The sequence below is a fragment of the Cheilinus undulatus genome, linkage group 22 (assembly GCF_018320785.1).
Source record: "Cheilinus undulatus linkage group 22, ASM1832078v1, whole genome shotgun sequence".
Lineage (NCBI taxonomy): Eukaryota > Metazoa > Chordata > Actinopteri > Labriformes > Labridae > Cheilinus > Cheilinus undulatus.
In genome coordinates this window covers 23,565,231-23,586,394 of record NC_054886.1, presented here as the reverse complement: position 1 = coordinate 23,586,394, position 21,164 = coordinate 23,565,231, and the positions used below count along the sequence as shown (strand labels likewise).

The following is a 21,164-nucleotide window of genomic DNA, read 5'->3' as shown; positions in this document are numbered from 1 at the left end:
TCAGCAAAGAAGAGAGGGCCAAAATCCCCCTACAGGGATGTAATAGACTCATTGCCATTTATTGCAAATAAATGCATGTAATTGTTGGTTTAGGTACAGGGGACAAGGACTTCTCACATAGGGCCAGGTAGGTTTGGATGGCTTTTTAATCTTAGTGAAACAATCAGTTGAAAACTGGAACTGCATTTTGTATTTACTTGGGTTATCTTTATTTAATATTAAAATCTGTTTGATAATCTGAAAGATTTAAGTTTGACAAATGAAAAAAGAAGGGGGGAAATACCTTTTAGAGTACTACACTAAGGTGAAATCATATTCATAATGGCTGATGAAAGAGTCAGGTGCTATGATAGGCATATTTGCCTTTACATCACTGTGTAATTGGATATATCCAAGATGTTAATGAGTGAGTTGAAAGCAACAGTGACTGGCAGAGAAGAGTATGAAGCTTTATTATGTGTACCGTGACCAACCAGTTGCGCAACAGTTACAGGATATCCCTGGCTGTAACAGTACCTGAATATTTCCTGCTGCATTTAAACACTGGCCCACACTAATTTATAGTAGGAATTTACGTGGAACAAGATAAAGTTGCATTTTTTTGCACTCCCAGCACTGGTTAGACTAGTACTTCATCCTAGCGAGGCCCAGGTTAGGCTCTTTACTGATCTTTAGTTCCTTTCCCTCACAACATTCTCCTTTCCCTGATTCCCCACTCTATCCTCTGCCCTCTCAAAGACCAAAGGCCAAAGGTAAATCCTAAAAAAAGCCACTTGGGTTCATACACTCCAGAGACCTTCAAGACTTTAATGCAACTTAGAAAGGCTATTTGTTACCTTGAAAACATTCACGTGTGCCAAGACTGAGTTGAAATTCAATCCATCTGACCCAGTAACTATTATTAGCTGCTTGTTTATACACTCAGGGAAGCTGTGTCTACAAGAGTAAGGCTAAGAGAAGAAAGAGAGACATTTGCAAGGGAGCGGAAAAGAAATAAAAGGAAATCTTTTAGATAAGAGTGTTAGGACCTTCAATGTTGTAGGATGTGGTCAAACGACCACAGATAGACCTGTGTAGTTTGCAGTTCATAGAGAAACTGAAGCATAGACATTGACATGGAGTTTACCAGACGCTACCTGCCATTGGAATGGGAAGAGCGATGGAGGAGAGAGAAAGAAAGGAGGAAAAGAGTGATTGAAGAAGGTGGAGAAGAAGTAATAGAACGTGAGTTGAAGAGGATTGTGGCTTACAATGACTCAAGGATGGGGCTGATGAGTGGAAGAGCTAGTAAAGAAGGGTCAGAAGTAAGGGCGAGGGGTTCAAATCAGGAAGGAACAGGGGAGTCTATTGGCAACAAAGCATTAGGGGATGAAGGGTATGGTGATGTCCGAACATATCGCAACGAGACCTATACAAAGGAAGTGTTTGCCACCCTGAAGGAATTCTGGGATTTGTCCCTTCTCACAGACCTGACTTTAACCACTGATAAGGACATCTGTTTCCATGTGCACACCCCAGTTCTTGCTGCTGTTAGCTCCTTCATCAAAGAGAAGCTGAGGGATGATGATGGAAGGCAAAGAAAGTCAAGCAAAGAGAAAGTCCAACAAAGGTCAGTTGCACTGGGTCCTGAGGTTGATCATGATGGACTACAGGCTGTTCTGGAATTTGCGTACACTGGAACAGTGTTATCTTTGAACCAAGACAATGTGGCTCAGATTAAAGCTACAGCTCAAGCACTGGGGGTTCCTAGAGTACTGGATCTATGTATGAAAGAAGAAAAGCTTAAGGGATGTGGAAGTTCCAAAAAGAAAGAAATAAAGATCTCTGCTCTGGAGGAGATGAAGATTACACTTCAGTCCATTAAACAGCTGTGGGTAGATGGAGTGGGGTGTGATGTGATTTTGGACGTAGACGATGCTTTATTCAAGGGTTAGTAGTCACATTTCTTCTCTTTCTTATATTTAGTTGCCTTGTTCACGGTTATCTTATAGCATTTTTGTTTTCAGTCCACAGAGCAATCCTTGCAGCAAGCAGTGACTACTTCCGTGGCATGTTCACCTGCGGGATGAAGGAATCAAACCAGACCCATGTTGCCCTTCCCTTCCTCTTGGCTTCTGAGTTGGAGGCTCTCATTGACTTCTCCTACAGCGGGATCCTTCCACTAAGCTGGGATTGTGTCTTTGAAATCACCTGCACGGCACTCCAACTTCAGTTCCAGCCGGCCCTTTTGCTTTGCTACAACTTCCTGCGACAAGAAATGGATTCAGGCTCTTGCCTGGATGTGGCATCCTTTGCTGAAGCCTATGGGGTGATCGAGCTTCTTGAGGAGGCCAATGACTTTGTACTGAGGAACTTCTGGGAGGTGTCAACTACCGCAAAATTTAAGGACCTGCCAGCTGAGAAACTTCTAGACATCCTCCGCTGTGATGGCCTATGTGCGCCCTCAGAATTGGCTGTTTTCCGTGCTGTATCCTCCTGGGTTGAGGCTGATCCTGAGGATAGATTAGGCCAGGCTGGATTGTTGATGACCGGAGTCCGGTTTCCCCTTATGACCTTTCGAGAGTTCAGGGAGGTCAGGGCTATTAACCTGCGCATGGAGTGCTCTGGAAACAAGGACGTGGAACTTTATGGTTCAGCTCTCAAGGAATTTGGATTCAGCCTTCCTAAAGGCCAGGATCAGTGCAGAGTCCGACATCCTAAAGACGCTCTTGTTCTTGTCGGGGGAGACCAGTTGCACCCAGATATGGGTCAGCGCCTGCCAAGCAGGGAACTGTGGTTTGCAAACTCCCTTCGTAGTGGTACAGGCTTGGTTAAGGAGATGGAGTGGAAAAAGTTGGGGGAGATACCAGATAAGTCAAAATTCAGGCATGGAGTGGCAGCAATGTTGGGAAAATTGTACGTGGTCGGAGGATGCTATTACTACACCAAGGACGACATGATGAAATCTGCCTACAGGTAAATAAAGACTGACGATGCCTAAGACTGACTCACAGGCACACTGTGATCTAACTTTTTTTAATCTACATTTCCTTCATCTCACCCATTCTAGCTACAACCCTGAGGAGAACAGTTGGAAGAGATTAACTGATATGCAGGAGTTTAGAAGTAACTTCCCACTGGTGGTGCACGAGGAGCGTCTTTATGCCATTGGTGGAGATAAGGAGCTGAACACCAACCTAGAAAGTGTTGAGATGTACAACCCTGACACTGACTCCTGGAGGTGAGATTCATAATAGACCCACTACAGAACACAGTATTGGGCACATTATTGCCATCTTATACTTCTTGTCTTTCTTTGTTTTTCTGTTTCTTTTGTTTTTCAGCTTTGTCCGGCCTTTGGACCAGGCTCTGAGTGGCCATGCTGCAACTGTCTTGGACGGGGGTATCTTCATCTCTGGAGGCTTTAACTGTAAGTATGTATGTCTGGTTTCCATGTTCCTGTACCACCCAAAGAGAGGCACCACCTACCTGGCTGACATGACCCACGACCGGGCCCAGCATTGCATGGAGCACCTGCGAGGTCGTCTCTATGTCGCTGGTGGTGTCTGCAACCTCAGGAAGTTTTACACCGACCAACAAGCCTGCGAGGTTTATGACCCTGTGGTGGACTCCTGGACTACTTTTGCATCACTTCCTGTCCCTCATGTGGGCGCAGCATCAGTGGTCCTAGAGGAGATGATCTACGTACTGGGAGGATACTGCCAGGATGATTACAGTGAGTCTGGACTGGTTCACCGGTTCAATCCCAGCACACAGAAATGGGAGATCATGGGAAAACTTCCAGGGGCTGTTACGGACATACGGGCCTGTCTGCTCCGACTGCCAAAACACCTCAGGATTTAGTATCTTGCTGTAAAACAAAGAAACTTTCATAAGTAGGCATTTTGATGTGATCTATTCAAAAAATTTAAATGCATGATTAGCAAAAGGAAATAAGCAAATTATACATTACATATTTCTACAGGCCCTTTTTATGGCATGCCCATCTGCCTACCATTGGTCAGTTTTCAAAAGGTACAGAATATAAGCTAGAAATATCTTGTTTAAAGCTGAAACACTTCTTATATTTGGTTATGCTGTTAAATATATCACAGTTTACTTTTTGGTGGCCATTTCTCTCCATACTGAAGAACACATATTCAAAAACTACATTTTTCATAAATACCAACCCATTAAGGACACTATACCCATCCGTTTGTTTTTGTTGGACCCTGTTTTCTTGTGCACCCTCAGAGTTGTTTTTAATTTGTTGGTTTGTCTATCACAAAGTAACAATTTAAACCAGGAGTTCTCAACTGGTCAAGCCTCAGGACCCAACCCAGCTCCTTTGGTGGTTTGATTGAAACAGTGCAGTTTGGACTTGAGATGGAACAAAACTTTGGAAAGAATAAAGAGATGTAGACATACTTTAAATGCATATCATGGATTTTTTGCTGCAAATTTTTTCCTAAAAAAATTGATTTGCAACCCACTTTGGATCCCAACCAACCAGTCAAAAACTGCTGATTTAGACTCATGAATCTAACAGAAAAATTAACATTATGAACACTTGATGATACTAAGTCAATACAGTTGTCTACCATATGATTTTACAGCAATTCATGAGTCTATCTACTATCAAGTTTTATAGAGGCAGGGTCAGACTGTCCCAGTACTCAGCACCTGTCCACAGTAAGCCATCCTACTACTACTAGCTGGTTTGCTGACCATGTTGTTGCTTTACTTAATTGGTCAGCTAACTGGCCTGACTGATCCCATGGATAATACATGAAGGGATATCCAGAAGCAGATGAGAGACACCAGACCCAACAATACAGAAGACCAGAAAGCAACATGTACCTCACAACACTTTAGCAGTGCCACAGGCTGGTTGCCCTCATGCGTTGGCACAATAATGCAGTGATATGTACAAAAGGAGCCCCAGTTAAGTATTGAGCAACCAAATAAACATAATTTTCTTATATTTTTATTCATAAGACATTTCTGTTTAATAAAGGCTTACTTTTAATTGATCTCAAGGAAAAATATTTCCTTGATTACAAGGAAAAATAACTTGCCTACGAAATATTGTGTTTTTTTTAATCTGCACCAATAATTCCTTATTCTATTCAAGTCGAATAACACGGCACAGGTAGTCACTGTTTCACAGCTAGATTAATAAGTTATTTTTTATCAAGCTAACTCATTCGGCTATCAAGGACGGCAAGTCAATGGAAACGCCTGTAAGCTAGTTAGCAGCCTGTTAGCTTAGCTAGCAAACGGTCGTACTTTTTCTCCAAAATCGACCAGAAAATTCATTATTTACATACTCGAGTCATATTTTGGACCAAAAAGTATATGAAAGGAATCATTTAGCATGTATTTTGAATATCACAGTGATACTGCAGGGCTGAATGAATAAATAAATAGATGGACTTTAGTGGTCTGACCTCTGTACATTTATGTAAGTGAAGACGAGGAGTAAGCTAGTTCATCAAAGGATTGTCTCTTATACAAAGTGGGCTAATTCATTATGGCAGAATGGAATATTAAAAAATTAGAAGACCCTTAAGTATATGGCAGCTTTCATTACAAAAAATAAAAGCCAAAAATGAGACTATACAACTCTTGTTTCACATCATTTACAGCTACGCCGAGATATAAAACAATGATAATGAAATACAGCAGTATGTATTTGAATAGGAGCTTGCCTTTTCATCAAGAGTGTGTCAGCAGACAGCAGAGGGCGCTGCTGTTCCACAGTTAAACACGGACCTGCTGGTTTCATGACTGTACGTCAGTAGCTACATGTCGACTAAAAAGAGGTTTATATTAATATTCATAGAGCAACTTGCAGGTTATTATCAAAATTTTTATAATTGGTTTTAGATGTTTCACAGCATAAAGGGCACCAAGAGGAAAAAGTGTTTTTGATGAAGTTGTAAACCCTCAGATGGTGTAAAATAAATTGTCACTCTGAGGGTATTTTTGGACAAAAACTAATTAAAAAGAAAATTAAATCTAAATAATAATAATAATAATAAATTAATGAACAAAATAATAATAAAAAACAATTTAAATAACTGTGAACAAAAATGTCACCATACATTAAAAAACAATAAAATTGATATACATTAGTAGTTTTTTCCAACGTCTTTTGCATCCGTCTTTAAATCAAGATCAAATTTGATCATCAGTATAAAGTATTAAATAATTTTGGGGACTCAAACCCTTTAAATGCCTATTTAAGTGCATTAAAATGATAAAAACACATTTTTTTATATGTAATACATGCAGTTGAACTGTTGAATTGAAATATTTATTGAGAAACAACTTTAATTCATACGCTTTATTTATTTGTTACTTTTTTGTGGCAGGTGGGCAAAATTGGAATGCAACATATTTTTTTCATTTTAGGAGTTTAATTAAATGTTAAAATAGAGACCTTATAGAAATTAATTTTTAAATAGTGACTCCAGAATGAAGACCTGATACCATAAAATGTTTTTTTTCCTGTGATGGTTGGAGGTCTTATATTGTTTTTTGAATGGGTTTCAATGGGCATTTTTGGTCACGAACACCCTCAGTGTAAACATAAGTGTACAGAGCTTATTAATGGCCTGTTATAGGTTCTGATATTAAAATTTCAAAATTCTTTTGAAATAAACTTACCATCCAAGATTTATGTTGGTATCATTAACACATTCAAATCACAAGCACCCACCACCTGTCAAAAGCCAATGTTTGGCACAGAGTCGAGTGAATTGCTCCAAATTGCTGATTTTACAACTCATGCTTTAAATATTTTCACTTTTGTCTTGTTGGGGCATGACTAGACCTGGGGTCCCTAAGGGCCTCCATGCTGCATACTCACTGATATCAGAGGATCTTCAGAGAAACAGCAGCTGTTTAAGGTGCAGATTGAAAGAGTGAAAGCAAAGACAGTGCACACTTAAGGCTGAGGAAATGGAGTTCAGGACTTTGCTTCTGCTGACTCTCCTGGGGTTTTCACTCGTGGAGTCAGGGCTTGGACAGAGAGGTGACGAGGACATATACGAATGGCTGACAGCCAAAACGGAGTTAATTAAAAAGTTGGAGGACAAAGTGAAAAATGTAGAGAGATGGCAGAGTGAGGTGGAAGCTCTGGAGGCCAGGCTCAATAAGACTGTGGACGAGCTGACGAGACAGGAGGCTGAGGTGGAAAAACTGAACAAGGACAATGAAGGTACAGGATTTTAGATGATGAATAATTACCAAATATATGTTCTAACTCATAATTTATTCATACATTTGATGCTATGTTTTCAGCCCTGCAAAGGAGACTGAATGCCACAGAGAAGGAGCTGGATGAGCTAAAACAGACCAGCAGTAAAGGTTAGTTGTTTAATTTTTGTTTAATATTTAGTTCAAAAATATAAGCTGTCTTTATGTTTTATCAGTTTTCACATTATCTCTGTTTAACACTCTGTTTCTAGGTGTACCTCGGGTGGCATTCTCCGCCTCTTTGGCAAGCTTTGGAGAGATTTATAAAGGACCGTGCACAGACAAGACTCTGATTTTCAAACGGATCTTCTCAAACGTTGGAAATGGTTATGATGAAAACACAGGTAAGATTCACTGTTACAATGTGTGTGCACACCTTCACGTGCCCGCAGAGACATTTACATGTATATCTTTATATTTTGTTTGTTTTTAAATCCCCCCAAAAGTTCAAATGCTGTGTAAAATATAAATAAAGACAGAGTTCAGCCCTTGGCAAATGGTTGCTAAAACCCCTATTTTATTCACAAGAGAGCATAATCAACTTATCAGATGTTGGAACTGAGAAATTTTATCATTTCATGAACAATATTTGCTCACTTTGAATTTGATGGCAACAACACATCTCAAATAAAGTAGGGACAGAGTGACACAAGGATAGAAAAGTAAGTGGTGCCAATGAAAAACAGCTGGATGAGCATTTTGCAACCAATTAGGTTAACTGATAACAGATCAGTATCTTGACTGGGTATAGAAGGAACATTTAAAGAGGCAGAGTCTTTCAGAAGTAAATCTAGGCAGAAGTTCACCAATCTGTGAAAAACTGCCTCTCAAAATTGTGGAACAATTTCAAAAAAATGATCCTCAATGTAAAATTTTGAAGACTTTGAATATCCCACCATCTACAGCCCATTACATTATCAAAAATGCAGACAACCTGGAGAATTCTCTATGTCCAACGAACAAGGCCAAAGGTAAATATTGGATGCTTGACTGGCATGATTCTGTGCTGGAAATCCCTGCCTGGGCTTAGGAACACTTCCAGAAATCATTGGCTGTCAACACAGTTGGCCATGCTATCCACTAATGCAAGTTAAAGCTGATGGTGATGATGCAAAGAAGGATATGTGAACACAATTCAGAAACGATGCTGTCTTCTCTAGGCCAAAGGAAAATGGAAAACTGTTCTGTGGTCAGATGCAAGGTTGTTATAGTTAACTAAAACTAACTAAATATCTAAAACTAAAATTCAAAAATCATTTTCGTTAACTGAAACTAAATAAAAACTAAGCTTTACCAAAAAATTGAAAACTAACTAAAACTGTGTGCGCTTACAAAAATAACTAAAATAAAATGAAAATGGAGAAAAAATATCCTTAGTTTCAGTCTTTGACACAACCATACTGACTGCACCTACACCAGAGTCTGGGTAGTAAAATTACCTGATCTGATTGGTTAAGATTTCACATGGTAGTTTAACTCTGGAGTTTTTTTTTTCAAATGTTATCATTAAGTAAATAAAATGATAAGTGAAGAGCAGCCTGTTTGAATATGTTTTTAAAAAGGTATGACATTCCCTCAGCCCTGACATCTATCCGTAAAAAACTAAAACTAACACTAAAACTAATAAAAACTAAACTGAAACGAAGCATTTTTGCAAAATAAAAACTAAACTAAACTAACATCCATCACAACAGCATGGCTTCACAGTAGAAGAGTCTGATTGTTGAACTGGTCCGCCTGCAATCCAGACCTTTCACCGACAGAAACCATTTGGAGCATCATTGAGGGAAAATCCAGCAAAGAAAACTGAAGATTAGCTGTTGAGCAGCTAATCCTACATCAGATAAGAATGGGACAACATTCCTCTCCAAAAACTCCAGCAGCTGGTCTCCTCACTTCCCAGATGTTTACAGACTGTTTTTGAAAGAGGAGGGTATGCTACACAATGGTAGACCTGACCCTGTCCCTACTTTATTTAGATGTGCAGCTGCCATCAACATCTGATATGTTTTTATGTTCTTATATGATTAAAATATGAGTTTAAGAGATTTGACAATCATTGACTTCTGTTTTTATTTGCATTAAACAAAGTGACCCAACTTTTTTGGAATTGGGGTTGTAAATCCTTTAGCCTTTATTGTATTTTTATAAATATATTTTTTTCTAGAGAGGGTAGCTTGATTCCACATAATTGGTGCAGCAACACTAAAATAGTCTTATCCTTTTCAATAAACATTCTTAATATATTAAGATAAAGCTAAAGGATTGCCACAGAAAAAATGCTTATCCAGGAATCGTGTGATTTATTGGGTAGAGACTAGTGTTAACACTACATGTCCTTAGGCTTCTAAACTCACATCTGTTTCTGGTATTTCAAACAAGCATGGACCAACTTCACTGACAAAGCTCACTGGAGTTTTCAGCTAAAGCTGCAGTAATTGGCACCATATCTTTCTAATTGTATCCCTTTATTCATTAGGTTGAGTCACATCTCATTTGTTATGGCCAATTAACTGTAATGTTTTCGTAAGCAGATTCCAGCGTCATGCACTTGTCTTTGTTGCTTATTTCCATGGTTGAAGTCACTGTAATGACAACTAAAGGACCAAATGAAGACTAAGAACACAAAGCAGTTTAAAAGTGTTGAATTCATCACATAATACATGACAGAAACACAGGTAGGCACTGATGGCACAGATCCAAACACCAGGTATCAGGCCTGAAGCTATGCTTCACAGTAATCCTGACAAACTGGGAGGAAAACAAATTTATGTGGTAAATAGCTGAAATAACTAAAATATTGTAACTCCACTTTGGACCTTAGATGGGCCAAAACATGACTTAACAAACAGGCAGGACAAATCAAACATGGCTAAGAAGTGTCAGTACAGAAGCCCCAGAAGGACATACATTTATGCATTTAAATCTCTGCTTGTAACATAATAACTTGTAAACTTTGGTTATTTCCTAGATATCTTGTGGAAGGATCACATAAGTATGGGAGAACCAGCTTTGTTGTCTCAAGATAATGAGATAAGGGAGAGGAGATCTCAAGAAAACATCCAAAATTTACTTGCTGTTGTGGAAGGAAAGGAGTAAACCATAATATTCAGATGTCCACTTATGGTGCACTTTTGCAACCCTCTGAAAACGCCTGCAACCTTCTACCACTGAAGAACCACTGGTCCTGGTGATGTCAATCGCCTGTTTCTAAAGAGGCCCAGTGTTGGTGGACATGACTTTGAAAGGCTTTGAGCTAACTCTGCCTAACTTTTTTTAACTTTTACATTTTGACATAGGATCTTCTGAGGTTTCTTGAGTGGCACAATGATGGAATGTGGAAGTGCATTAAACTGCAGTCCTTCTAATGTCCACTTGGGGCTGGCTGCAAGACCAATGAAGTTTCATTGTCATCAGTGTTAAAATGCTCATATGCACAGCATAGAGCCTGATTCGAGAAGTAGTTTAGCTCATATTTTCACGACTACACACTGTTAACCTTACAAAACAAAATGGCCAGAGTCTGTGTCTCCCATCAGGCTGGTCCATCCTGCAAAGCTTCTAGCCAACAGCCAACCAGGTCATTTTAGGAGAACAAAGTGGTAGGTTACCTTGTAAAGCTGATGAACTGGCCAGATTCCATGTCTGTATTCAGGCAAATCCATCTTACAGAGCTCTAATCTGAAAAAATTGTGCGAGGTCTTAGAACGGAGCAGACTAATCAGCGTCATTTGAGGAGAACAAGGCAGTAGCTACAGGTGGAGTTTAGTTGTACTTGAAGCAAATAGCAATGGTGTAGCGATTAGTCTGGACTTACCCACAATTTCCACATATGACAACTGCGCCATGCGCCGAAGCGCCACAGGTTTGCTCGGACCAAAGGTGAGCGACCTTGCCCACTGGAAGTTTTTAAAAAGTCCTGCCCCTTGTCATGCACTTTGCATGGGTTGTTGTCCAGATAAATGTGAAATATATTACATTCATGGGTATATGAAACAGTCTATCTGGGGTGTCAGGTTTGACGTTTGCTACTGGCAGGGTTTTGCTTCAAGAAACTGAAAGCCTCTTAACAGTGGCGTTGGTTAAAGAGATTGGCATTAGAGCGGCAGTTTCATCAGAATTGGAAAACATTTCTTTATTAATAGAGGAGCAAAGAACTGCACTGAAAGCATTTCTTGGAGTAAACTGGCTCCACTGACACATAAACACATAGCTCTTACTGTTTTGTTGCTCTCATTGTCTCATAATGAATGACAGAAACTTTGTCTGTGATGATACGGGATTAGTCTGCATAAATTTGCATAACTCAGGGCTATAAGCAGAATGTCCTGCATTTCTGTTTTGTCTCTCTGTTGCAGGAGTCTTCACAGCACCAGTGGACGGCTTCTACTTCTTCAGCTTCACCACCTATGGCTACAACACTCATGTAACCGGGGCGATACTATTAAAGAACAACTCCCGTCATATCTCAACCTACGAGTTCCCCTCTGACGACGGATCAGACACTAGCAGCAACTCTGTTGTTCTGCAGCTGGCTGCCAGTGATGCGGTGCACATGGAGCTGTGGGACGACGGCAGAGTGTTTGACAACCTGAATGGACACACCACCTTCAGCGGTTTCCTGGTCTTTCCAAAATAAATTATAAGTAACAATGCATTAATTTGGTGCTTTTACACTGGAAAGAGAGTATTGAATTCACAAAAACCAAAAAAGGCTGTACTCATCTTGCTTATATCCTTTATTATCTGCATGACATGCAAACATCGGGGCAAATTTTAACAGCCTTTTATTGAGAAATTGGAAAAAAAAACAATTTAGTGTTTTTCTGTAATGTAAAAAACACAATAAAAGTAAAAACAACTTCTTACATCATCTCTTTCACTGTGTATTATGTCTACATCAGTCTTTTAGGCTGTAGCTCTGTTGAATTAGGTCAGTCACTTTAAAGGTTTTTTTTTTCTGTCAACAAAGCCGAATTATATTAACCATGACTGATTTATAAAATCAATAAAAGGGTAACACATCCAAGGGGGTGAATACCTTTAATAATCTCTGTATTTGAAAGCAGACATTTTGAGCACAGAGATAATCTTATCACCAGGAGGCAGCTTTGAGCACAAATGCAGGTTTTAATGACAGAAATTCGGACAAAAATCTGACCACAAAATCAACAAGTTGTGCTCTAAAACCTTAAGTTTTGTGACAGTATGACTCCATAAATACATTGCTATGTGCTACTGCCGGAAATGTTGTGGTAAGCACAGCAGAGATGCCCGTAAGTCATTGTTGGGTCCAGGCATCTTGCCCATATTCTCCCATCTTTGTGTGCTGGGATCAAAACGATGAACCATCTTTATGTCACTGTAGTCCTCCTGACTGTATCCACCCAGCACGTAAAACCTCCCCTCCAAAACTGCACTTCCTGCTCCAACATGAGGCACCGGCAGAGGTGTAAAGGCAGTCCACGTGTCATATGCTGGACAGTACACCTCACAAGCTAGCTGGTCAATTGCAGTCATGTTCTCGTCTGTGGTGAGTCCACCGGCTACGTAAAGCCATTCACCCAAGACTTCCATGCAATGATAGGCCCGAGGTTGAGACATGTTCGCCAAGTAAGTGCTCCCTGTGTCTGGGTGGTACAGAAACATGGTTGAGATGCACTGGTAGTCATTGTTTAGCCCTCCTGAGACGTAGATCTGACCTCCTAAAACCCTAGCGACATGCCCACTCAGGTACATATCCAGAGGCCAGGTGAATCTAAAACAATAAAGAAAAGAAAATCAAAGGTAAAATTTGTGATGTAAGCTTTAGCTATGCTAGCTAAAGTAGAAACATTGGCTTAAGGAAACATAGCATAACCCTTACATAGCTAATATAGCTATGTAAAAAAAACAAAAAAAAAAACATTAGCTTTAGCAAACAAAGCTAAAACTAAGGTAGTGATGTAAGCCCTACGTTTATAAACTAAAGTAGCTACAAGAGCTTAATCAGACATAGTGTAAGCTAAAGTAGCTAATATAGCTTTGTTTGCCATGTATGCTTGGGGAAACAACACATAAGCTGACTTAGATTTTACATCTATGTTAGCTTAACCAAGCATAGCATAACATTACAAAGCTAACAAACTTCATTAGCTATGGGGAACATAGCATAAACTAATAGGCTATAGCTAACAGCTTGTTAGCTACATTAGCATTAGAAAAAAATACAGCTGAGTAAGCTGCAGCTAAATAAGCTAAAGTAGTTACATTAGCTTAAGCAAACATAGCATAAGCTAACACTGCAAACATAGCTTTATTAGCTACATTAGCTTACGCAAACACTATAAGCTAACATAGCTTTGTTAGCTACTTTAGCTTCAGTAAACAAAACATAAGCTAACATAGCCAACATAGCTTTGTTAGCAATAACTTAAGCTCCGTTGGTAAGTGTTTTAATGGAGGACGAGCTTATTTATTAGTGGCAGACTGTTTACTCAGCTTCATTAAATATTTTGTACTCAGGTTTGTAGGTCATGTTTACAACTTTTAGTTAAAGTTGTCTTAACCCTAATCCTAGTTTGATCTGAATTTATTTCCGTAGTTCTTGTGTGACTTTTGTCCTGACGGTGGTGGTGTTTGAAAGCAGTGGTCTGCAGAGCAGACGTCTGAGCAGGGGAATTTGCAGCCAGACTGGACAGGCTTGTGCAATTAAAAGTGGTCTCAGTTTTACTAAGTATTTTTCAGAATTTTGTTTTTTGTACAAGACCACTCTTATAACTTAAAGGGTCAGCAGTGAGTAAAGTATCCTCTACTGTTAGATCCTTTCTCCTTGCAATATTTAATTTCTTAATGTTCGTACGGTGGTCTAATTGGCTAACCTATGTTTTGTTAAGGTAAGGAAGTTATAAGCTACTAAGTCATAATGTCTTATTGTCAAACCATCCCTTGCTACCCTTGCCACATACCTCCAAGAGTTTGTAGTGGGGCAGTACTGTTCCACACTGTCTTCATGGTCAGGGTCACAATGCCCACCAATAGCTAGCATCTTTCCATCCAGCACCACCACAGAGAAAGCAGATCTCCTTTGCAGCATGTCAGCCAGACTCTCCCATGTGTCTTGAAGGGGATCATACCTATAGATAGGGTAGAATGAGACAATTTAAGTAAAACTTTATGGAAAATATAATTTGTTTGCAGTTTAATTTAGCCTCTCTTACCTGTAGACAGATCTCAGGGTGTCATTTCTGCCATAGTACTTCTTGCCTCCAAACACATACAGTTTTCCATTGAGCACACACACTTCATGTCTGAACCTCCCTGACTCTGGCATCTCTCCCAACTTACGCCACTCCGTGGCCTTTCGTATTCCCATATGGTTCCTGAGTGAATTCCCAAACCAGAGCTCTCCGCTGATGCTGCGCGTACCCAGGTCCTCAGAGGTTTGGTCACCTCCAATCACGACCAGACTTTCTTTTGGCAGATAGATGCGGCACTGACTCTGGGCTGTGACATCAGTCGAGCAAAAATCCTCAAAAATGGCCTCAAAGAGTTCAGCCAGTCTGTGATCAGACCACATGGTCAGAGATTGAACCTCTTTGAATTCCTTAAATGTCATCAATGGAAAGTGGATGGTTTTCATTAGTTCCTTAGCAAGCCTCAGCCTTCTCCTGGGCTTTGCTTCGATCCACGCCACCACTGCTTTGAATACAACAAGCTCAGATGGAACGCAAAGTGAGTGGCTGTTCAGATACTTGAAGAGATGTTTGGCTGGCAGGTCCTTAAACTTTGAGGTGCACGCCACTTTTTGGAATTGCCGCAAGACGTAATCGTCTGCAACTTCGAGAAGTTGTGCCATCTCGTAAGCCTCAGCGAAAGATGCTACATCCAGGCAAGAGTGTGGATTTATTTCTTGTTGCAGAAAGCTAAGGCACAAAGAGAGGGCAGGTTGGTACTGAAGCTGGAGGGCAGTGCTGGTGATCTCAAAGACAGACTTCCAGCTGAGGGGTAGATTCCCACTATAAGAGCAGCCAATCAGAATCTGTAGCTCTGAAGCCAACAGGAAGGGGAGGGTCACACAGGGCTGATTGGACTCCCTCATGCCTAAGGTGAACATGCTGCGGAAGTAGTCACTCCCCACAGCCAGGATGACTCTGTGGACTGAAGAGAGGATGTTATAAAAACTGGTAGATTAGCTTAAAAGGGAAATTTCAAAGTTTGGGAGCTTTGGGAGCAAAACACCAACAGTTAAAAGACCATGACCAAGGCATAATCCACCAAACAGTCCTCTGAGTAGTGTATGAGATACTTTGCTTGGAATGTATTTTGGTTTATGAGATAGAGTGACTCATCAACCAATTGCGATACTGGTAGTTACATTCCCAGTTTCTACTAGCAACTCCTCAAAATGTCCTTGGGGAATGGACTGAGCTCATAGTTGCTCTCACTGGTGCATAACCATTGGTATGTTATGTGTGTTTGTGAATGACTTAAAATAGATCCTTAAGAGTAGGTTGGCACCTTGCATAGCAGCCTCTCCCCTCATTGTATTACTGGGTGTTTATGAACTGTTGAATAGGGGTGGGACAAAGTATTGGTACAGCAATATATCATTGTCCTAACAGATCTGATGCAAGTATAAAATTGCTGGTGCTGGATATTTTGATTAAAAGTGGTGCTCAGAGGAGATTTCCCAGACAGTTGTATTCATCACATTACTGCTTTATGGCTCCTCAAGGTGGCACTAATGACATGAATGGAACAAAGGAAGAGAGTGTGATGATGTTGAATGTTAGTAGAATGGTATTTTATATTCTTGAGTTAATCAGATATGTTTTATCTTTCAGAGAATGTTAAGCAACGCTGTTGAGTGTTATTATCGCTGGTAGGCTACATATGACATAGCATTGCTTACCATACTGAATTGTACCATACGGCATTTTACAACAATGCATCATATTGTGTTGTATTGTATTGTATCAATGGTATCATACTATATGGTATGGTACAGTGTCGAATATCACATGGTATCACATCATATCCAATCATACCGTACCATGTTGTATCCTGTGGTATGGTATGGTATCTCGTCATATTGTATTGTATCATATCATTGTACACCGTGTCTTATCATATGGTATGGTATCATGCCATATCATATGGTGTCATATTGTATCATTTCGTATGGTATGGTATGGTATGGTATGGTATTATATTACACCAAATCGTATTGCATTGCATTGCTTTGAATTCATTGCATTACGTTCTGTTGAAACAAATCCCATCACATCACCTCCCAAATCAAAACAGATTGCATCACAACTTACTTCATTTAACAGCATTTCATTTCATTCATTGCATCATATTGCATTGTTTCATATCATACCTTATCATAGCTTATCGTACTGTATACTATTATACCGTATAGTGTTGTATCCTTTCAAATTATAATGCACTATATTTTATTGCCTTGCATCCTATTGTATCTTGTTATATCACATCATATGTTATATTGCATTAAGTCGCATCATTTTCCACTGAAACAGGCTGCATCACATTGCATCATATTGGATTAGGTAGCATTGCACTGCATCATATCTCCCGTAGCACTGTATCATATTATGTAATATGGTATCTCATTGCATAGCCTTGCGCTGCATCACATTACATGGCACTGCTTCGATCACATTACATATTGCTTATTGCATCACATTGCTTAACTTTACCTAGTATCCTATTGCAATGAATCACGCCATACTGTATGGCACAGAATTATTTTACACTTTATTGTATGCTATCACATTGCATCACATTAAATCCATTATATCCTGTATCATCTTATCCTATCACTGTATCGTAGAATATCGTATAGTACTGCTTCCTTTTAAAAAGCATCGTAATGAGTCCTATTACATCTCATTATATGACCTCTCATAACACCAAATTGTGTTTTTTTATCTTATGGTATTGTATGGCAAGACATTGCATCTATTGTATTGAATCGTGTCAAATCATTTCAAACTATATCAAATCGAACTGCATGGCATTAAACAGTATTGCATTACATTGCATTGCATGGAATGTTATCATATGCTAGAGTATTGTGTCACACTGTTTTGTATCATATATCTCATTTTGCATATTGCATTGCATTGCACTGAATCGTATTATGTATTGTGTTGTATCATACTGTGATTTATCCTGCAATTCCCAGTCCCACCATCGAACAGCATTTTGTGTTAAGAACTTTGAGTAATCAGATGACCAAAAAGACCCTTTAAGCACTATTTACTTACAATAGAGCAAAGATATACATTGATGGTGCTCTTTAACAAGTCACTTCAGCTTTCTCTTCATAGCCAGCTCACTATAGTTTAATCGTTTAGCTGGGAAACCAGGGTTCATTGAACCATGTCCTCTAAAGTGGCTGCTACTGTACTTGTACAAGTCAATGGTGCACTACTCACCATGAAGTGATCCTCCAACTGCATCCAGGACTACGTCACAGCCCACTCTGTCCATCCACAGCTGCTTCATCCACTGTAGACTGATCCTCATTTGTTCAGCGGCCAAGATCTTCTCATCCTTCCTCAAATGTCTTGGTTTTGTGGACATCTCCTCTTTCTTTGTGCAGAGATCCAGCACTCTTGGGGTTCCCATTGCTTCAGCTGCAGCCTTTATCTTGCACAAAGTCCTCTCGCTGAAATATGGCATGTCTATGTTTCCAGTGTAGGCAAATTCAACCACTGCTTCTAGTCCAACACGATCCACCTCTGGACCCAGATGCAGGGACCAAGCTGAGACTCTAACACTTAAGTGATCGTCTTTACCTTCATCATGTCTATCGTCTTCCATGCTTCTCAGTCTTTCATGGATATGGGAGCTGACAGCAGCAAGAACCAGAGAGTGTACCTGGATGCTCGTCCCATCTTCTGTGCTTAGAGTAAGGTCAGTAAGCAGAGAGGAGTCCTTGAACTCTGTCAAGATGCCAAAAACATCCATGAGATAGTCATCTTTGCTGTAAATTTTCACTGCCTCTTCGTCGTAGGTGTCTGGCTCTTCCTCTGTTGAGTTCTCTGCATCTTCGTCCTCTGTAGACTCGTCCTCTTCTTCTTGAACCTTCCCCTGATCATCTCGAAAGTCTTCCTCTTGAATGGTCTTTGATTCCGCGACTGTTTCATTCTGCGGCTTCTCACAACAGTCCTCTTTGTCATTGCTTTCTTTAGAAGTCCACTTTACTGGGATGCTTTGAGGAACTTCTAGATCCTTGTATAGGGTAGCTTCGTCCACACTCTCTGGACTTTCAAATCTAAAGTACTCCTCGTCAAATCCCATGAAGTCTGCATAATCAGACATCCCTGAAACTGAGAAGTTTTCCTCCACATTAGCAGCTTGCATTGCACCTTCTTGGTTTACCTGTACTTCTTGACCTTCAAATCCTCTTATCTGTTCTAGGAATTGGTCTAGCAGATGATGTTGTCTGATTTGATACCCCTCTTGTTCATCGTCCTCCTCTTCTTTCGACAGCCTGCCTTCCTCCTCTTCCACCCCGACCTCTAGCTCGTTTTCACCTTCTTCTGCCCTTTTCTCAGCTTTCTCCACCTCCCCCCAGCTCTCCCTTTCCCTTTCCTGTTCTTCCCCTTCTTCTTTTGCTTCCGTCAGCTCCTCTTCTTCCACCTCCCCATTCTCTTGAACCACCCTCTCCATGTCATTTTCTTCCGGTCCCCTCTCAAACTCCTCCACAACCTCCACTTCCTCATTCCCAATGGCCTCCCCGTTTACTACACCTCCTTCTTCTTCCAGGTCTTCCTCTATTGGCCTGTAAGCTTTGTTTGTGTCACTCTTTTCCTCCTTAGTATCTTCCAAGTTCTCCTTGACCCCTTTTTCCAAGTCATCCACCTTCTCTTCTTCTTGTTCTCCTTCTTTGGTCACCATCCCCTCGTCCTTATCCACTTCCTCTTGTTCCTCAGCGACTTCCTGTGTCCATATCTCTCCTTCATATTCCATCCCTTCTGCTCCCTTCGTCTCATCATCTACATCAATGTCTTCCTCATCTTCACTTATTTCCTCTTCTGCCCAATCTACCACATCCTCTTCTTCTTCATCCTCTCCATCATCCTCCATCTCATTCTTCCATTCATCCCACTCTGTCTGGAGGCGCGGATTAGCGACTGCCATACTCTCTACTGTCACTCTAATTTGCACTAATCCCCTAAATCCTTCAGCACATTTACACTTGATTTTAAAGGCAGCAGATCACTTACTTTTTCGCCAGCTTTGTGAGGGAAAATGCAGAGAAAAAAATGCTTGTCCAGCAGTAGTCCAAAGTTTGGATGTAGCTATTATTGTTGCAAGCAGCTATGTCTTTCCCTGTCTGCAGGCACCAGCTGTGTTGTCTATTTGTCCCTCTGCTGCCTCACTCACCTCCTGGATTTGAATGTTTGCAAGTGGTATGACGCCTTGCTATTTGCAGTGTACTGTATCACGAGGTTATTGAAATTCTAGACTATTTAGGCTCTCCGTGTGAGACATAACAAAGGTTTGTGATGGATTGATGGCTGCACGTGCATGCATATCTTGCACTTTAGCACGGTCTTAAATTGTTTTGTTCCTTTTTCTTTGTCTCCTTTTTTAGAGTTTGCTTTCCTCACACACGTATATTTACAGGCCTTGCAATTTCCCACTAATCCCTGATTCAATATTGCAGCCATTCCCTTTAATTAGCAGTTGGTCAACCTTAATTTTGTACAGTAAAGTTTGGCACAAACAAAGTCATAAACCAGAGAATGATCTAGTCCTGGAGGCAGCTGGGATTATGCCCATCCAACTCATTGCACCAAGACATCTCAGAGGGCCTTGGCATCTTTATATTGCACCATATGACTCTGGGATCAGTATTAAATGCCTAAAGGGTCATCAGTGAGATCACGTTGCTCCTCCACGTCCAAAGCTAGGGAATCTGGGCCAGGGATCGAGCGTCACAAGGGGGAATGAAGGAGGCAGAGGGCAACAAAACAACACCATTTACAGCTGTCACCCTTTGTGCTGACAGGAAAGCAAACAGCTGGGTCAGACTCTAACCTTGACTTGAGGAATTGTCTTGTGGATCACAAGTAGCCGACAAAGGTCCCTCACAAAGTCACTCTCTCCTTGTATTACGACAGGGTGGTGACTCTGTAAGCTACACACACACTTTTTGTTTTGATGAGTTTTCTTATTTTAAAGAGCTGTAGTAGTGTCTAAATCTGCTGTAAAGTTATTTCTGCCCAGTCAAACATGATGAGCAATTTAACCAGGAAGCAGGAGTAATATTACAAGCTATAAAATATCTGCCAGTGTTAAAAATTACAGGGGGCCTTTTGGTATATTTAACCCCACTGCAGTGAGGTGGATGTTTGTTGGAGTGTTCACCATTTTAGAAATGCATTACCTATAAAAAGTATCCATCCCCTTTGTTTTACCCTTTTATTGATTTTATGAATCAATCAAAGTTGACATAATTTGCCTTTTTGACAAAAAAACAAAAACTTTAATGTCAAAGTAAAAACAGATTTCAACAAAGTAATGCCAATTAAATGAAAATATGTAATTTAAAATAAGTGACTGCATAAATGTTAACCCCCTTAGTCAGTATTTAGTAGATACAACTTTGGCTGCAATCCTAGCACTAAGTCTGTGAAGAAAGGTCTCAATCAGACTAGCACAACCAGACATCACAATTTTACACCATCCTTCTTTGCAAAACTGCTCAAACTCTGTCAAGATGCACGTTGGTCAGGCGTGAACAGCCCTCTTCAAGTCCAGCCAAAAATGCTCTATTGGATTGACATCTGGGCTTTGACTCAGCCACTCCAGCACATTCACCTTGTTGTCCTTGAATCATTCCACTGGATGCTTTGGGCCATCGTCTTGCTGGAAAACAAATCTTCATAGCTGTAGTTCTC

The 21,164-nt window shown here is 40.3% G+C and overlaps 3 protein-coding genes across 4 annotated transcripts; 2 read left to right on the top strand and 1 right to left on the bottom strand.

Moving 5' to 3' along the window:
- Window positions 1-943: 943 nt before the first annotated feature.
- si:ch211-63p21.8 (kelch-like protein 33) lies at window positions 944-5,908 on the top strand. 2 transcript variants are annotated; one of them, XM_041779947.1, is made up of 4 exons: window positions 944-1,929; window positions 2,007-2,955; window positions 3,050-3,220; window positions 3,324-5,908. In XM_041779947.1, exons 1-4 carry the CDS (start codon window positions 1,116-1,118, stop codon window positions 3,841-3,843), a joined length of 2,454 nt encoding a protein of 817 aa, XP_041635881.1. In that variant the 5' UTR covers window positions 944-1,115; the 3' UTR covers window positions 3,844-5,908. The 2 variants fall into 2 exon arrangements, with proteins under 2 accessions (XP_041635881.1, XP_041635882.1); XM_041779948.1 differs by having other exon boundaries at window positions 944-1,224; window positions 3,324-5,907.
- Window positions 5,909-6,088: 180 nt separating this feature from the next.
- cbln11 (cerebellin 11) lies at window positions 6,089-11,881 on the top strand. Its single transcript, XM_041779949.1, has 4 exons — window positions 6,089-7,204; window positions 7,288-7,353; window positions 7,455-7,586; window positions 11,601-11,881. Exons 1-4 carry the CDS (start codon window positions 6,946-6,948, stop codon window positions 11,879-11,881), a joined length of 738 nt encoding a protein of 245 aa, XP_041635883.1. The 5' UTR covers window positions 6,089-6,945.
- Window positions 11,882-11,966: 85 nt separating this feature from the next.
- LOC121504866 lies at window positions 11,967-19,619 on the bottom strand. The gene is made up of 4 exons (XM_041779946.1): window positions 17,688-19,619; window positions 14,442-15,381; window positions 14,190-14,357; window positions 11,967-13,000 (listed from the first exon to the last, which is right to left on the bottom strand). Exons 1-4 carry the CDS (start codon window positions 19,396-19,398, stop codon window positions 12,478-12,480), a joined length of 3,342 nt encoding a protein of 1,113 aa, XP_041635880.1. The 5' UTR covers window positions 19,399-19,619; the 3' UTR covers window positions 11,967-12,477.
- Between the last annotated feature and the right edge of the window lie 1,545 nt (window positions 19,620-21,164).

Coding starts and splice junctions, on each gene's coding strand:
- si:ch211-63p21.8 (XM_041779947.1), top strand. CDS start 1,116: ATGGAGTTTACCAGACGCTACCTGCCATTGGAATGGGAAGAGCGATGG. Junction 1,930..2,006: donor AGACGATGCTTTATTCAAGG/GTTAGTAGTCAC, acceptor TTTTGTTTTCAG/TCCACAGAGCAATCCTTGCA. Junction 2,956..3,049: donor ATGATGAAATCTGCCTACAG/GTAAATAAAGAC, acceptor CACCCATTCTAG/CTACAACCCTGAGGAGAACA.
- cbln11 (XM_041779949.1), top strand. CDS start 6,946: ATGGAGTTCAGGACTTTGCTTCTGCTGACTCTCCTGGGGTTTTCACTC. Junction 7,354..7,454: donor AAAACAGACCAGCAGTAAAG/GTTAGTTGTTTA, acceptor CTCTGTTTCTAG/GTGTACCTCGGGTGGCATTC. Junction 7,587..11,600: donor TGGTTATGATGAAAACACAG/GTAAGATTCACT, acceptor TCTCTGTTGCAG/GAGTCTTCACAGCACCAGTG.
- LOC121504866 (XM_041779946.1), bottom strand. CDS start 19,398: ATGGCAGTCGCTAATCCGCGCCTCCAGACAGAGTGGGATGAATGGAAG. Junction 15,382..17,687: donor AGTTGGAGGATCACTTCATG/GTGAGTAGTGCA, acceptor TCCTCTCTTCAG/TCCACAGAGTCATCCTGGCT. Junction 14,358..14,441: donor ACCCTGAGATCTGTCTACAG/GTAAGAGAGGCT, acceptor CCCTATCTATAG/GTATGATCCCCTTCAAGACA.